The sequence below is a fragment of the Anopheles gambiae genome, chromosome 2 (assembly GCF_943734735.2).
Source record: "Anopheles gambiae chromosome 2, idAnoGambNW_F1_1, whole genome shotgun sequence".
Classification (NCBI taxonomy): domain Eukaryota; kingdom Metazoa; phylum Arthropoda; class Insecta; order Diptera; family Culicidae; genus Anopheles; species Anopheles gambiae.
The window spans coordinates 21,481,234-21,500,118 of NC_064601.1; the positions used below are offsets into that span (position 1 = coordinate 21,481,234).

General features: G+C 46.7%; 1 protein-coding gene across 11 annotated transcripts in view; it reads right to left on the bottom strand.

Moving 5' to 3' along the window:
• Positions 1–18,885, bottom strand: part of LOC3290623 (protein catecholamines up) — an 83,763-nt gene that overhangs the window by 27,183 nt on the left and 37,695 nt on the right. For 8 of the 11 annotated variants that reach the window (XM_061641746.1, XM_061641750.1, XM_061641747.1 and 5 more), the window contains 2 exons: positions 5,036–5,095; positions 4,138–4,167 (listed from right to left, as the gene is read on the bottom strand). In XM_061641746.1, the coding sequence (XP_061497730.1) occupies positions 4,138–4,167; positions 5,036–5,095 (90 nt within the window). Of the gene's footprint in view, positions 1–4,137; positions 4,168–5,035; positions 5,096–7,827; positions 8,331–11,436; positions 11,591–18,885 lie in introns of those variants that run through there. The other 3 variants (XM_061641753.1, XM_563719.4, XM_061641754.1) reach the window with 3 other exon arrangements.

The following is an 18,885-nucleotide window of genomic DNA, read 5'->3' on the forward strand; positions in this document are numbered from 1 at the left end:
TCCGCCCAGCTGCAAAGCACAGGGTTTTTTTTTTTGTAATCTGCTCCATTTGCCTGGCGACCGTACGACCCGTACTGATGATTTTTCATCGTCAAGACCGCATTTTCACACTTGCCCGTGATTGCGTGGAGCAAAGATGATGGTGGATGCGTGTCTCGTAGGAATTGATGGAGAGAAAACGCATCCACCGTGCACGATCGGGCCCGCCAAAAGGTAAATAAAGCTTTTGGGACCAGTTGGAACGTTTGATTCCTCACGTTTACTTTGAAGTTGGCGAAGGAATTCCACGGCAAACAACAAAACCATCAGGATCCAGCCAAGAGCAGATCAATCCAGCCGAATCATTCAAAACAATATTTGTCTTTCTAGCATCCGTTCTGCTCCCTTCGGCCAGACGATTTGCGTTAAAATCTTAGGTTGGAGGCGCGGCTTCGTTCATAAAAAAAAAGAACAAAATTTCTTTCGACCAAACATTTCTTACAGTTTCATTAATTTTTACTCGCTCGTTCTTTTTCCAGCATCCCGAAAAAGGGGAAAGCGTAAACACAATTATCGTGCCTGTGGTTTCTTCCCTCTCCTAGGCCTTCAACCCTCCCCGATCGTCATTACGGACGATCCGAAATGATGTACACACGGTTTTACGGTGCATCATCAAGCAAAACCTCCTCTCCCCAAAAACCGGTACCGGTATAGAACGTCTTTGTTTATTTGTAATGTTAGGTTCTATTGTTTACACTACTACCCCGCTGTTTGTAGCACCGTTTACTGGCAGAGAATCATTCAAAATTCAAGCAGCATTACAGCTGCATGACAGTAAGCTTACACTTTACGAGCGTAATTAAATGGTCCAGGCAGCAGTCCGGCACAATGAATGTCTTTTAATTATTTCCCATCTTCCATCTACCAACAAGAAATGAAAGTAGAGTATAACATCCGATCGAGAACTATATTTAGCTTTAGCCACAATAATTTATCAACATGTACACACACACACATCCCAACCTTGAGGATGTTACCACACCTGAGCGATTTATCTTTTACTGCTCTTTATATTGGGAAAAAGTGCCCCTCGTCTAGCATCATCATCCCCCGGCTGTCATAGTCTAGGCTCGTTCGGTTAATGGCACCTGGGGCACCAACCCCAACCGTCTTCCTCACACCCTCTCTCACTCTCTCCCAAATTCAATAGTAATATCACGATACTTTACGATATCACTTCATAGTATCCGCGACCGGTGTCACGCCGCCAACATGTCTACCAGATGTGTGATGTGTGCGTATGGTGTGCAGGAGTCTATTTCTGTACATTATTACTTCCACGCCGCGTTCGGTCAGACGCTGGATGGCAATTATATGGTCTACCGCGCACCACACCATATGTCACTCCACCTACGCCTTAGGGGGAGGGCTGCGAAATCAGCTCCCGTTACCGACGATCGAGGTTCGTAAATATGGTCCAGATTTTCGGACACCGGCACCCCAAATAGTACGATTCGGTCAGCGGGATTTCGAAACGCGATTCTCCGAAAACGGCCTGACGTCAAACGGTACGATGCTGTGGTGGTCTGTTTCTCTGTACGCTGCAATCCCTCATCCAGCGGATCCACCCCTATATCGAGTTTAGCGGGGCAATGCTACTGCCACAGAGCGCATAATGTGCGCGCATAATGGGAGCACAAGGCCTCATCGGATTGCACCATATGCACCACTACCGTGTGTTAGCGCACGGCGCCTGACGTCAAACGGACAATGGCTGCCCTGGGAGCCGTGGTTCCGATTGCTTAATACAACCGCCGCTACCACACGCTCTACTCTGGTGCTGGTCCGGCTCTATCGGCTGCTATACTCGCCAATTGGGTCGGAACGAGCCCCCTTCGATAGAAGCTTCTCATTAAATCTATATCCGTATAGACTACAGCACATTGATAAGTGACAAATCGCCGTAGCGTTCAAGATTAGTAACCGGCTTTGTGTTTCGTAGGTCAGACCGCGGGGTCGTCGTGTCGTTTCCGGGCACGATCGATAACGCTACTATCGCCCGTGCGTGGCTTTTGCCTTGGAGATAACCGGCCGCCGGTAATGCACTAACAATGTCCGGTTCGGGCATCAGCTCCCTCCCAGGGGAGGAAGTAAGGTTTTCGGCGTAGGATGGTAATACACCCGACAATCCGCACGAGACAGGTCTTATGTTTGGTTGCTCCAGTGGAGCTAAAAATAGTAATAGCCGTGAGGATTATCATCCCCGATCGTACGCAACATTGTCAGCGGATGCAGCGGATTGCAAAGTATAAATATCACGAAACAAAACTGGCACAGGTAAAGAGATACTTTGAAAGTAATTGGAGCAGTGATGAAAACGTCAATGATGTGCTCTAAATTGTGAAATTAACCATCGATATCTGGACCGTGCTGTATCAGTTACAGTGCCACTATTCTGGGAGCGATAAAGATTAGGCGAATTTGTGTCTCATCGCGTACAATCCCAGTTTGAAGTAATCGCTTTAAACTATAGAGACTATCGTGGCGCCAGACTACAAGAGCAATGACACCAAGGGTGGTGTATCCTTGAAGGATGCTAGTTTCAAAGCATAATCGGACGCTGCATGGCGTCCGATAAGCAGTGAACCGCGATAAGAAGACTCTTTTCAAATGGAATTACTGCACAGAAATATTTTTTTTCGATCAACCAAATTGCTTCATATGAAAGAGGAGAAGCAGAAAATTAGAGCCCCAAAATGAAAGCAATGAGTAAAATCCAATTTTGATGTAATTTCGATAGAAACGTTCGCCATGGGAAAAGCCAGTCTGCCGGCGCCCATAAAATGTGTCACGGACATTTGTTTACGATTGACTTTCCATGGCATACAATCACGCTCCGTGGTCGTGTTTCCGGAAGCCGACAAAATCTAGTGCAATGAATTAGCGTAGGGCGGCATTCGTGTTTATTGTAAACGTACAGACACATACAACGCTATGCTCGATTAAAGTTTGCCCACACTCATAAGTGAAGTGTCCCTTTTTCTGTCCCGCCACTTTCTACTTCAGCTGCCTGTTTTGTCTGCTCACACTATGCTGCTCGCTCGTTCGGTTCGTTCTCTTAAAATGAATCGTTTTACGCAACTATTGTCAATATTCTGTCCTTCGGTTTGTTACACAACCACCACCACCACCACCACCGCCATCGGCATCATGCTGCGATTGATGGTAGTGCCATGCGGTGAACTGATGATATAAATAAATCACGATACGCTCACTCAATAGTTTGATAAAAAACATATCTGCGACGCTGCTAATGGTATGCGTGGATTGATATCATTTGTCAGAACTAAGATAACACGGAAAGGGAAAATAGCAACTCATCCTACATATGCTGATCTGCTAGCAGCTGCTTTTCCTTTCTAACGTAGTCTCGATGTTTTATTCCAATCATTATCCTTAACACGATAATCTGGAAAATTATCGAAATTCACTGATGAACTCAAATATAATAATTGTGGATATTATCACTGTTGTGTGCTTGTTGACTGTAATGTATTTTGACTCGGTTCGGAACTAGCCTTGCTACACTCAGTGCGAACGGCAATATATTTTTAGTTTTCCCAAGCAGTAAAAAAATGCCAAAGGGTTATAAAATTTCAACACAGCATTTCCGTTTCACACACGTTATCTGTGAACAATCTACCAGGAGTAATACCATATTCGAACATCAAGTGATAATACTTAACCTGAATTCCTACTCAAGCTACTTTTTACTCAGTTTAGTGCTTTGTCAAACACATTAACTCAAGTGGCGGGACGGATTACGGCTAGACACACTCTTTTTCAAGCACTGGTAAGAGTGTTTTGGGATTAGCGGAAGCAGCACTTAATACAGTTTAATTATAGAATTACAATTTGAAATAACAAAAAAGAACCACACACCTGAGATAAGTTTTACACAGCCATCAGAAAATAACAAAATGCTTCAAAGCGTTCAATTTGCTTACCACTTACTGTATACCATTACCTTACGATATACCTTTGCAAAGCGTATTTAATTATAATAGGCGACAAAATGCGACATTAATCAATGAAAAACATCACAGTGTGTAGATAAGATCAATATGCTCGAAACTCGAAACAAGTTAATCAACTTACCAAGATGGGACAGAGAAGAAAGCTCAGAATCTGCAATGAACGATGGAAAAAAGAAAAAAAAACATAGTACAATGGGTATGAATTGAAAATGAGGTTTGAAAACGATACAAAAAGCTTTGATAATGTTTGCACACAAACGCATGTAGCTAGCAAGAGTTGGGCTGAAGAAAGAGAAAATGCTGCCTTCCGGCGACTTTGTAGTGGGACACAATTTTCAAGTTTGTTTTGATTGTAAATTAAAATATTCAACCTTTTCTAAACCAATAACCCCGATCACGTCCAATTGCACGTGAAGGCTTAAGCAAACATGGCCCCAACACGGGCACGGCCGTCCCATTTATTGGCCACAATTAGCGCGTGGATGCACATGTAGCATATGAGCCTGCTGGTTCGGCAAGCAAAAACAGATACGTTGATGTGACTTAGCTTAATTAATCCGACCGATAGACAGCAAAGCGTAGTATCAATACGGTGCTACCCCCGTTTGTCAATGGTCGCACGGTGGATGAGTGGATGTTTTATTGTGCTGGAGAAGGAATTCGTCTTCAGAAGCAGAAAAAACGCAAAAGGAACACTTTTAAATGTTGAAGTGCATTGCTGGGTAGTTTTGATAACACACACCAATTGCGTTGTTTTGGTTTTTCTGTGAGAGACGAATGTAGCCGCAAGACTCAAAGTCTCTATAAACAAATAAACCAACCTTTGGTTTTTCTGTTTTGAACAAAGAATGAAAGCTTGTTGCGTAAAAGTTTAAGAAGCTGACAGTCAGCAACATTGCATGCAAGAAAGCTACATTGTCACTCCGATCGAACCGGCAGCACACTGACAGCATACTCTTTCTCCTAGACTCATAAGCACAAAATCACGTAAGCACAATGAAAAAGCTTCTTCGACTTACCTGTATCGTTGAGTAAATCCTGTATATTGCCATTGTCTACGTCACTCCCTTCTCCAGCGGCTGTAAAGAGAAAAATGGAAATTATGAAATAAAATAAAAACTAAAATAGTATCAACTATAAAAAATAAATTCTGCGAGCAGCAGTCCATATGTTTTTTTTGTTTCTCACAAAAGGCAGAAGCAAGTGTTACAATTGATATTTTTTTTAATACTTTTTTCTCCCATAAATGTTATTTGACAAAATTAAAAGTAAACTCCCAATTCAATTAAATCCTTCTAAATTGTAATAATACAATCGGTTACACATACTTCGTCGCAATGAACCCGCACTGTACTTACAACCACTTGTACTCAAGATGTTGTCGGGTGACCTATTGCGTGCAAGTTGGCTGATGCCAATTTTAGCCAAGACACACACACCTCGAGGTGTATATCCAAACTCACCACCTTCAACGGCGTGTGGTGTATAGTATGACGGATTTGTAGGACATCTCTTTTCAAGGCAAACAGTACTTGACTGTACACCGAACATGTTTCCTGTTGGATTTTGGTGCAATTTTTTGCTTATTGAGCTTACTTTCATCGTACACTGGGTATTCGCTTTATTAATAGATGTTGGAGGTCTAAGAATCCTCGTCAACTCATTTTAACTTGCAGCCTTCATAGGCCCTTTACAGAGTCTATGCTGCATATGTGGGACCAGTGAGAATCCTGCCACGTCTAGCCTTATAGGAGACTCGATGCGTCTAACACACAACTTTCCTGTTTTTATCGCAAATTTCAATAGCAAACATGCAAACACTACTATCATCAACACTACCACTCACAATGGTCCCATAAACAATGCGTCAAGCAATCGATGTTTACACTTCATTAGCACATCTCACAGACGGGCGAGTTTATGATGGTGGTTATTCGCTCCCGCACTCCTACCAATTGCCAATCGAACAATTTATTTACCGATCAAACTCATCAAACAACGTTCATCATTACCACTTATCAAACAATATTGAGCCGTGTGTGTGTGTTGCCTGGGCGTACCCGGCCGAACAGATGGCAAACATTTTAATTTTGTACGAAAGAACGGCAGCACGCAAGTCTACCATTTGATACACGCTCGAACAAATCAGGATGCTGAGACAATCAATTTACATCATCAGGTGCACCCCGTTCGATGCAAGGTTGACTCACAACGTTGGTGCAATCTCGTGACATGTCGCGCACGAGAGTCGCTGATTTATGCATTGTCGTGCCAGAGGATTTGATACATTGGCACACACATACCCACATATACTCCAGCCGCCCGTCTGACACCGTTCGGTCCAAATATTGTGAATCTAGATATTCCATTATGCAATAGGAATAATCGCCTTCCTGTGCATGGCAGAGCGAAGGTTGCTTTCCTTCCCGTCCGACATGACTAACCTTTTTTTTGCGCGTTGTTTCGTTGCTGGTTGCCTCTTTGTGTGCTTTTTTTTCTTCTGTACCGAGTGTCCCAGTGTTTGCATTCACCCACAAATAAAACCCTGTGTGTGCATGGTAAGGTGTACGCTCGGTTCAACTTTCTCAACTATCCACAAGCGCTCAACACACAATCCAAAGCATTGATGCATTTAGCTTGTGGTAGGAAGAAAGGGAGAGTGCCGTTTTATTGCTTCCAAATCGAAGCACCCCCAAGCCACCGAGTGGATGAGGAGCAAAGTGGAGCTTTCAAAATTTTAACAGTTTCCCTCACCCGATCACCACCGTTGATGCACGGGGATCGTGATCATTACACCATCGATCGACCTCCGAGCACATCGAGCACCACACACACACATACACAGTGACGTACTTGCATACCACATTCCCGCGCCATGAGAAAGTGTGCGATGCACGCGACCTGTGTAACGCAACCCAGCAACCGTAACCGAATCCTTCCTGCGGCAGCGAAACCACCCAACAACCGCCCACAAAACATGCGGCATAGAAACATAGCAGGAACCTACCCATCCACATCCCCGCACCCACCTTCTTCATTCGGCAATAAGTTTCGGCAGTTTCGGCGGAAGCGACATTGCTGACCAACTGACTGAGCCGGTCGGTCCCGTCACCTAGCCGCTAGCCGAGTGATCGAGTGTACGGGGCCGGGTCTGTCTTATGCAACGCCGGTGCCATGCTTCTATGGCGGAAGTGATGGCGTATTTCGATCAGCCATCAGCAAGTGTTACACGAAACACGGTGCCAGGTTTTGCATTTCGGAAACATCATATTTAATGCGCCGATCGTGGGGGGAAAAATGGATGACTAGTGGACAGAAGAAAGTGGTTTCCACGGACTTAATGACGTGGTCGAAGTGAGATATCGGTGATAGATCCTTTACATAATAAATATCAAAACATCTTCCACCTCTAGCAGAGCGAAGGCGGTATGTCATAAAGCTAAAACGATAAGACAGCTTTCTTTAATATCCCGGTTTCTCTGTCTCTTTCTCGCTAAAACGTGACGCAATAGAGACACATAAATATGCTTTACCAGAACCGTAAGCATACTGTGATCAGTGTTTTGCTGTGCCCTGCGGGCATATACGTTACCGACGACGACGTCATCTGCGGACTTCCGGATAACCTTCAAGAGTGTTCATGATTTTTTGGACGTGAAGAGAATGCATCATATGTTCCTGCCGCAGCGCCCGGGCAGGCGAACGGTTTCCGACACAGACCTTCACTGGCACAGGAACGACGACGACGTCGCGATGGCAGTTGACTAAACCGCGTTCACGTGCACGTCCGTATGCCCATCGCCATAGTTACCTGTTAACAGTTCGGCATGAGTTCCGTTGTCTACGGCCGATGACCGGAGTTGTTGGTAGAGTGATAGTAACTGGTGCTGCTGCTGTTGCTGATGCACAACACCGGCCGACGGTTCGCCGAGGATCGTCATCGTGTGCGAGCGGGGTTTGGCCTTCGAAATACCGTCCGTTTCTACTTCCGCAAGCCGGCAGACGGCAGGATGGCCAACTAGCAACGGTTGCGCGTACACTGATGACACTGATTGTCTTTCAACATGGTAAATCAATCATGCCTTGCCTGCGCTAATGATGCTAATGTCGCATCTGAGACATTACACCGGCATAAATTACTGCACTTTCATGCCCCGGAGAATGAAAGGCACTGGGGAGTGGGGGGGGGGCACTTTCGAGTGATGTTGGAAGCATATACACTGACACAAATACACACACATACACACGGGAATGCTGCTATTTTAATAGCAATCCCACATTACACAAAATCACGGCAATTGGATGATTTTGAAGCTGTAGATCATTAATAATTGTAATAAAGATGAGATAAGATAGGAATGCCATCTTGCGATTTTATCTACAAACAAAGAATTACCCTCGCCTAAACATCGCTGCTCGATAGTACAATCAGTAGATCGAACACTTGGCATAGCAGACGTCTTTGGATCAAAACTCGCTTGTGCCGACGCAACTTTCATCCAGTTTTCATCTTGGGAAAAACCATCTTCATCCCAACATTGCCCTCTTCATCAGTTTTTATGTGTGGCGCAATAAAGCGGTACCTTAGGCACCTCATCAATCTGTCCCATGATGCCTTACAAGAGAAACTGGTCAGTTCTCCTTCTGTTCATTTCACTTTTCCCTTGCACACCGACGTCAACCCAGCGCCTGATGATTAGCTGCTCCGCATTAACACACACACACACAGACACACACACTCTTGAACGACTCTTCTTCAAGCTCTGCCAAAGAAGGCAACCACTTTTATGCCCACAAATTTTCACGTTTGTCCCCCCACGGTCAGGGTTATCACTAACACTGTTTCTTCCGCTTGGCGCGGGCCCACGTGAGCAGAGCGTTCATCTTGTCAGCGATTGACGTAGCAGCCAGTACGCGCGCGATATCTGATGCGCGATGTATTGCCCATACCTAACCTGTCCGATTGGTTCCTTATCACTCTCAAACCGTATGGCGTCTGCTCTTCGCGCGTATCATTTCTATGGAACTAATTTATCGCAATACGCAGCGGCGTTTGATTGGCATGACCATCTTGCCGCACCCGATGCGGCTTGGAGGCGAGCACTTCGCAAAAGGGGCACCCATTATTTGTGTGCACTGAATTATCACCCACTCGCCGCTAACCTTTTTTGTTCTATCGGGTCTTGTAAGAAGGTGCGCGATGCTTTCTTATCGTGCACTTTCATAGCTGAACAACCTGATCACCTGTTCACCTGGCTGCGAGCAATGTCAAACAGCGTCCAACAATGGTCACATGCTTTCAAACACGACGCGTTTCTGTTTGTGTGTATAATCTTCATACAAAACACTTCATACTTCTGGTCTAAGTCTTTGCCCTTCACTCCAATGTATTATTTGATGGCGTTATTAAGCCTTACGCCTCAAATTACAACACGTAGAAGCCTCACTACAACTAGCAAGCGTTTCATAAGACAAAACAGTCACTATTCCTATTGATTTAAACCTAAAGCGATTGGTAAAACCATGCCACTCCTCACGCCTATTACGACAACGAGCCAAGCCTCTACCAAACACACCGATTAAACCTCCTCCAATTGATTATTTGTATAGCTTCGATTACTTCCTACTACCGAGCTCCTACCCCGACCGAAGCCAAAACCGTGGCCACTGTCCGCGCGTGTGTGTCGCGGTTCGTCGCGGTTCTGCATTTTCTGTCGCTCAGCTCCTGCGCAAGCAGGCACGGTAACCCGCTGCGAGGGCCCACTATAGCCCACCGAGAGTACCGAGTTTCCGTTCTGCAGCAGTGATTCGGTTTCGTCGTTGCGCCGTGCCTACCCACACAATATGTTTCCGAGTCGATTCTGTGCCAATTTGAACCCACTCCGGAACGGCCTTGACCGTGGTACATAAGGAAGCATCGGAGCGGAACGATGCCACCCGATCGATGGTGGCCGCCACAGCTCGTCGTGGTGGACACACCATCCAGAGTCAACCACACTGCACACAGCACCGCCTTAGGGTGGTTGTGGCCTCGTGTGAAGGTTAATACGGAACCAACTAGGAACAAATCGCATACAATCGCAGCAAACGTGCCGGCGCTCAAACATTAGGACGCAAGAACGAATGTCGAGGATGTCGAAGGCGCTCTCTTGCCGGCGCTGCGTTCTACTTCGACCGCTGTTTGTGTCACAAGTTTTAGCTCAGGGCTCGTTCGGCGAGGTTACACACTCTACACACCTGGGCCAGTGTCAAGGATGTCGGCCATGGTCAAGCGGAAGCTGCAACGGAATCGAACCGAACCGAAATAGGCCCCTTACAGCACACCTCCATTACGCCACAGCGCGACAAGAAGGAAAAGGCCTGGTTGAGGTTTGGTTGAGCGTTTTCACGCGTTGCATTCCACGGCGGAAGATACGACGCCGTGAGGTTGTTGACACTGCACGGGTGCACACATATCGCTTACACGACCACTGCACGGTGCGAAGATTTCGAGTGGTTTTGTCAAGTGATTGTCTCACGGAGGGGTGACGGGGGTTTACATACCCACCTCGGGGACAATAGTGGCACATGGTAGGCCACTGTTTACAAGGGGCTACTGGTGTTTGCTCTACTTTGAAGAATGTTTGACAGGTGCGCATCGGGCACAAACATGCTGACCTAATTTGCTGGACAGATGTTTACGACCGTTTAGGACGTCACCGCCATTAGTACACCAAAGCTACGCGGTGCAACATGTGCGTTTGTGTACAATTCTATCCCTAACAACTTCAGTTCTACTTCGTCCCAGAGTCGGAAAGATCGCTTCACAGCGGATTGATTTAACATCGCAGCATTCAGCGGCAGCGGCACCCAGTGTTCCGCGTGCATTCGAGCAAACGAGCACACTCCGCACCCAGCCACCAGTTGGGCATCATTAAGCGGACAGCGAAATTCCTTTCGTGCCATCACGCGGCCGCTTTTCCCCGGGACTGGGACCGAAACCGACACTGCACTCTGAGCACGTTCGTTCTGCTGTTGCGGCACCGAGGCGGCACGGCGAACGGTGTGGCGTAACAGGCACCGCCAACTTCCCTCACAACGATTCACCAACGACCAACCCCATCCAGCCAGCTTCCTTATTGACCGATTGTTCGCCCCGGCAACGGTTTGCTCCGGTGCGTTTGGGTGAAGTGAATTCCTTTCTAATTTCGTTCCACATTGAAATGCCACTATGAGGTGGGAGCTTGGGTTTCCTTTGTGTGTTCTATGTCCATCGGTTTAATGTTGCTGAAAAGCGGCGGCTGAAAATTGCACACGTTTGGTCATGTCACCAAAAAACCAAATTCACACGGCCATCGCAAACTGCCACAAAACTATTGCTTTCCAATCACTAGCACGGAAACTTTACACCGAAACCCTCAGGTCGTCACAAACTCACTACCTTTAGCGACACGATTTGGCGCACGATTTGTGATCACGCACGCAACGCACCAGCAACAAACAAACAAAAACAATGGCGCGCACCGCGTTAGCACCTCGTACTGCGGGGAGCAATTCAAACAACCGTCCGTTCCGTAAGGACCCTTGCTCCAGAACTGAATCCAAGCATTCAGCCAACGGTCGTTCTTTGCCATTTTGCCTCCATTGCGCGTCCCCCCGCGCGTCCGGCTACGGCAAACGGTTCCGCCGCACGACTCGGACCGGTCGGGCGCGCTCGTTGTGCGCGATTACAATCGCACCAGCCGCACACAAACACAGATGCGCACGAGCGCTGCTGTTGTAGCGACCCCCTACCAATACAATAAACGGGCGGCCCTGCCGTCAAACTGCTGCCCTGCCGTGTCTGTGCGCACCTGTAATCATCGACGAGACGACGCGACATCATCGTTCATCATCGCTCATTTTTGCGGAACTTCTGCCCTGTGTATGCGTGTGTGATGAACCGCGTGAATGGGGATGTAACGCAATGTAACGTATTTCGGCACGAACCCTCCACACGTGGAAGTTGCAGAGCAGAAAAAACGATGGAATGATGGGCCCATCGATGGTTTGTCAGTGTATGTAAGCGGTTGATTGTCGTGGTGGTTGATGCCCAAGCCGCGTGAGCAAGTCAGCTTTTATCAAGTTGGAAGAGATATGCAACTCGTCGAGCAGTAGGAACAGGGTGAAACGGTATATGTTGTCGCTCACAAGGGGTTAAGTCGACAGCGGCGGAGACACAGTGCCTTAGAGTGTAGCCAGAGAGCGCTGCGTTTGAGAGTGGAAGGAAACAGTACACGTCTTATGCTTGTTTATGAGTTGTTTTGTTTTCGGAAATTCCTCATTAGCTGACCACTGCAGCATGACTTTGGAAACGTTAAACAACAGGAAGTATAGTGTAACTGAAAGCAACGTTATACTACGCATGCGTGAAGCGCCTAAATGTATGCAACAAACATCACAAAACGGGCATTTTGAACGTTCACGTCGGAATAATCGGAACTCATCACTGCAAAAACATTGTTGCGCAATGTCTAGCAAACATTCTAAATTATGATGCTGCTTGTTGTTTCCCTTTCATTAACAGCCCGATAAGAGCATGTCAACAAACCGTCGTCTTGTTTACAAGGCCCATTACAGACTAAAGAAGAAGGAAAAAAGGTCCACAGAACGTCCCGCAAACAGCGGTCACCTTTTGGGTAATCAACCTATTTGTCAGCTATTGTTCACGCAAATTTGTCTGATTGTCACAAACCGGCCCCGCAATGCTTTGTCCAGCCGTCGGTACTAACCCCAATGGTGCTGGAATTTAAGTTTCCATGCATTACTCACCGGGCGGGCTTGTGTGTTCACAGTTGTATTGGCACGAATTGACACAAGAATTGGCTTTGCTGCTCCACATCACCCGCGCCCTATAAAGCTGTGGCTCTTTTACATCAACAAAAATATGAAAATAATGGTCCGGCAGGGTGCCTCCATCTTCCGATGAGCAATTTTATTGTTGTTGTTCTGGGGCTGTGCTTCAGCCGCTTTGTGATGCAGCAACACAGTTAATGCGGGGAGAAAAAAAACAACTTGCCCGTTTTGACAATTCGATTCTAATTTGTGTTTATCGTGACTCACGTTACCTGCCGCTTGCCAGTCTAGGTGCGAGCGCTAGAACGAACGTGAATCATCCGCAGCTCCGGAAACCGAACTCAAGGCTATATTTGCCTTCGTCCGATAAATGGGTTTAAGCGTGGTATGAAGGCGCTAAGGGGATAGTTGGGTTTGTAGTATTTAGAATTATCATATCCCTAGGTTTAAGCCAAGTATCGCAAGCGATATGCTAAGCTGAAGGTATCAATGGAACGCATGGCAAAACCATTCCGCCTCTAATTAGAAACCGTTCATTTCTTCATTCCTCTAATCGGCGAACCAATTGCTCACTATCGGCCACCGATGTGAAACCTATCGTTGCAAGATACAATCGCAACAACAACAGCAAAGGCAACAAAAAAGAGCTTTAAGAATAGAGCGACTTGCCCAAGCGCGCACGTGGGGCGAGCGCACTTATCATTGCAGTGCACGTTGCCACACACACGAAAAATTTGAAGAAAAAGCGTTCGATTGGCCTGGCCAGGCATGGGACCGAGCATGGATGCGAGTACTGTTGTGTGCTGCGATCAAAAGCATCGAACAACGGACGTCGAATCGAAGATCGAACCAGTATCGACGGGAGGGTGCACCGGTGGGGGGTCACCAATTATCGCCTTACACCAGCTCATTTCGTAATTAGTCAAGACGCTTAAGCAAACCCGCGGTGCTCCGCGTTAGATGGTGTCCAGTCACACCACGGCGCGAAGCCAAACTGCTGAGAAATGGAGGCTCAATCTCTCTCTCTCACGCGCGCGCGCTCTCTACCGGGGACAGCACACACTGTCAACGAGGACTTGGTTGGTTGTAAAATTACACATTTTCTTCGTGACCGACTCACATTACCCCACCGTGCTGAGCCTGTGAATGAAAATCATCGCAACCTTACCCAATGGTAAAGTAGTATTTCTGCAATGGCACTTCTTTCTTCGGCCGGCCACACAATTGGCAAGCAGTGCTGGCCCGAGATTACATGCCGGGCGATTGCCTCGAAAGCATTTCTTAAGGTATTGCCACTTGTTGCAGTTGTAGGGGGGTTTGTGGAGGGTTCGTAAATTATAGAAGCTTTTTCACGAATACCGAAACATGCTGTCAGACTGTCAAAATCGCCATTACATGTTATTCAATTTTGGGGGATTCCCCAAAATGTGAAAAATAAACAACAACCGGTTCGGGTTTTTTCCTTCTTCCCTACGTATCAAGTAAACAGACATCAGGCATAATACTACGAACTAACATAACCAAGTGAGCAAAATACCACACACCCCGTCAAGCGAAAGCAATGAGCAATAGACCAAATACGAGCAAATAATCAACAGACCTAGGAGGAATTCGACATTCCTCCCAGAAACCCGAAAGCAGACGAAACGGAACAACGCAAACCAAGTAAATATAGGCGCAACCGGGACAAACTGCTGTACAACAACAAAAACGGGTTTTTACGCAAATTTTTCTCCAAATGGTGCCAATAAATGTGTGCATAGTCATCACCTGAAAAAGCCATACCAAGATATATTCGAAATGTTGGTATACTTTACGGTTGGTTAGAGAAAAAGGAGTTACATTCGTAAAAGCTTTAACGTTGCTTTGTGCGACATTTCCTATCTTTGTAAATCTTCTTTACGGCATCATTTTTTATCATTTTTATAGTATATAAAATAGTAATTACAAGGCGACCAAAGGTGAATTCGATCAGCTTTTCAGGATCGGGACTGAATGACAAACACAGTACTGCTACCTGTCTCTAGCTCCGAAACGACGTATTCCAAACGTCCAGACGTTTCTTCTTCCTGTACATGACTCCGGCCAACCGTTCCGAGACCCGTTCACTAACCTTGCCGACAGATAATGGCATTATTAATGATTTGCTTTGATTGGGAACACAACAGTCAGCGACCAAGCAACGGGGCCGACCACCACACACGGGGTGGAAGCACGGGGAGCGCAGTTTAAAACCCAAACGCCACCGCGGGTTGCATAGATCAATTGAATTTGTTTCAATTAAAATGGCGCAACCAACCCCGTGCAGGCTGCGGTCACCCCGTGCTCACCATTATGGCAATCAGCTCTATTTGACGCTATTGAGTTGACTCTCGGCACGGAGCGTGAGAAGTCGGTGTGTGATGACGGTAGCGCTGGTACGATCGCACCCCAAAAGCTGATGCTGGGAAAGTGATGGACATGAAGCACTGGACACTACGTGCCACCGTCAGCGCCCGATGACATTTTGACTCCACAAAATTTAGCTTGATAGTGGAAGTAAAGCATCGGTGTTGTTCTGGAGTTGTTCGATTTACCCTTTGGTCGGATTGCACCGTGTTGTGAAATGGTTCTACGTCGCACAGGGTTGACCTTGAATGGTACCAGGCACACACACACATCGAACTGTGTACAGATTAAGACTTCGGGGATAAGACGTACTTTGGCTCATGCTGCCACGAAGAGAGCTTTTTCCTAATGAGCCTGTTTTTTTTCTTTCTAGCAAGTTATTCCCTTCCGCCTCGAAACAACATATTCATAACAAATAAATTATTCAACCAGCACGTTCATTCACCTTCCATCTTGCGGGACGGCAGCACAAACAGAAACGGCAAACGATCACTCCATTCTTCCGCAGCAGAAACTCATCGATCAAAACCTGATCTGTCTGATCAGTTTCATCTTCACTTTCCCGCGTGTGTTGTGTGGTTAGACTTTGCCCTCCACACTTAGCTGTGCTGTTTATTCTTTGCCTTCAAGAGCTCAAGAGTGAAGGTTTTCTGTATTTTTTGCTAAATAAAATATTCATAAAACCTTAAGTGGGACGACGACTTCTAGCACTCCCTCGTCCGTTGCTAAAGAGATTATTTAAATTGGCCAGAAAACTGTAGTCCTACGAATAGACTGATCCACAGATCAGTGATCATAGACTTTTCGCGGAATACGTTTAACAAGCTGTAACATTCAATCATTATTCATGCAATTTCAGACAAAACATTCGGTTACCATACCAGACCATTGCGTATTCAGTAACGCAGCGTATCCTCAGTCGATTCCAATGCAAACGTCACCGAACCGGCTTGATACGACCATGTACGACCATTCCGGCGATCGGCGCCGGAATATCAATTGCCAGCGTGTCCCAGTTTTCTCGGTGTCACATTTTTGGGGCCAACACAAACGGTCATTGCCAAATGCTGTGCTGCTCTTAGAATCCATATGATGTATGTCTCCTTTTGTGTCCACTTACCTGAAAGAAGAGGTGAGAAGAAAACGAAAAAAAACACATTTAGTCTTTTAACACTAACAACACTTTCGATTATTGAATGCTCAGTGCGCTGTTACTTTGAAGGTCTGCTCAAGGGGAAAGAACATCTTCGAAATTACACTTTCTAATAGACCGCAGACGAGGCGCGCACTACTTACGGATGCGCAGTTTCACTCTTAATTGACCCTAGACGCTAGAACGCCCGTCACAGCGTCATTGAACCGCGATCGATGAAATTATAGGCCCCGTTCCAGCCGAAAACAACCGTGCTCAAACCAAAACTGAAACTGGACATAAAAACTGACACCATCCATTTTTGGGGCTCCGAAAGCCACAAGTCCAAGGATACATGCACCCAAACACCCACTCGCACGGTACCCGACCGCTTCTAGAGATGAGTCTTTGCAGCCTTGAAGCCAGCAGCTTCATTCACAAGTTCCCCGCTGCTTCGATCGCGCATAAAGTGAAGGTTTTAGTTTCTTCTTCTTAATGTCAATGTCGGCCAAATGTGCCTGGCCTAAAGCCTTTTGGGAGACGGCAGTGTCTTGACCTCATGAAACGAGCGTAAAAACGCACACCACCCAAACAGACGCAACCAACCTACGCTGTATAACTGGGTCTGTGATCTTGGGAGTGCTTCCTGGTGCTAAAAATACGTTCCAATAAGCTACACATTCGCGCTCGCAGCCATTCAGCCCAGATTCCTAACCCACATACACATCACGGACAGCAGCACGGTAAGCATCTAATAAACAGCCAACCGCAGCGCTTAAAACTTGCCACTCCAGACCCTGGCCAACAACAATAGCAACAGGTGTCTAGCAATGCTAGAGTGGCGTGCCAGTAGCATAGCCACCGACACGATCGATACCGATCGGTATGCATGGTGCCCGTGAACCAGCTGTGTCCCGAACTGTTGGCGAGATCCCGTGCGGTCCTGACTAGATTCTCGATTCAAGATTAATCGAGGTCAGGCACGGAGTCGATCAGCAATGATGGTTGCATAATGCATGACCGCTTACGGCATCATGCCAGCACGGGTAACCGCCGCTGTCGCTGCTGCTGTTGCTGCTACTGCTGGTAGTCTGGTAGCTTCTAATGCCCAGACAGAGAGGTCGGTAGGTGCCTTTTGCTCGTGCTAGCACCGATTGGAACGGTTCCACCGAGAACTGAACCGTGCCATGACGTACGTACTTCCAGCTGGATAATGACTCATTTAACGCTAGCCCGCTGCAGGTGAGTTAATCTGGAATTGCATCTCAATGATGTCGCACACACCAAGTGGTGGCACCGGGTGGACGTTTAACAAGAGCGAGTAATAATAGATTGCATTAATTAAACTTACGCCGTGCCGAGTCATCACGCAATTGAACTGTTAGTGTGACACAACAAAAAACATACTTTGTTTGGATGTGGTTTATGGGATGATCTTGTTTTAAGCCGAATGTTTTATTCAAAAATAAGGATGATTACAGATTACACGGACAGTCTCGTGGTACAGTCGTCAAGTCGTATGACACAATAACATGCCTGTAAGGGGTTAAAGCATAGAATAGACCGACCGCCGTAGCAAAGACTGACAATCCGGCTACGCAGTACTGAATAAGTCTTTAAAAGCCTATAAAAAGGCCAACATGTCTGCGTAGGACGATACTCCAAATATAAGAAAAGGAAGGTGGTAACGGAAAACTTCCTGAACATTTCAGCTTGTTTTTAAATCCAAAGACACAATCGTTTCTTTCCAATGCTTGGAAACCTCCCAACCTGTCTGCAAGCTATTTTTGGTTCCTTCCATGCTCGTCGATGGGAATTTCCCAATCATCGGTAAGAGATCAACTACCCTGCTTTGATGCTAGCGAATACTTGTTCTGCTTCTTCAATGCTCCCCATGTGCCATACGCACCAAAACTGCCCGCATTTACACAGCCTGACTTGCAGCAATCCAAACCTGTTGTACCAATGTTGTACCATGCGAAGCACAAAGAAACAGGCAGCCTCCGCGTTTGGGCCTTTCCTAAGGCATCAAACTTGATCGAAAACCTGATTTCTTCCCTGCTCCAGTAACCACCAATGCTCTAGCTAGCGTGGCCTAGCAACAGTGGAAAACACAAAAAAAAGAGCCAGCCTGCGTATCATATCACCCAGAACTGGTCCCAAGGCAAGATGCAGCAAGCAAGACTCGCAACGTTCCCATCTTCCTGCGGGAGTGTTAAGTGATCCGCTCCTGCGTCTTGCCAGTCGATTGCTCGATCGAGCGGCACGAAAGTGAAAGGCTGGAAGGATACGCCGTTAGGTCCTTAGGGGGGAGACTAGCGAGCCTATATCAAAGAAGCGTATATCCCGCGTCGTTAGTGCGAGCCTTGGTGAGAGGTTCGTCACAGCGCTGCTATACTTCTACACCTGCTGACCTCAAGGTAAGCAAGCTACGATCGATTCATTTCGACCCTTAGCGCAACTCACGCACCGACCCCCGGTCACCCTTTCATCACCCGCTGACGTCACCATTTGGTCCGCTGCAATAGTTGCAGT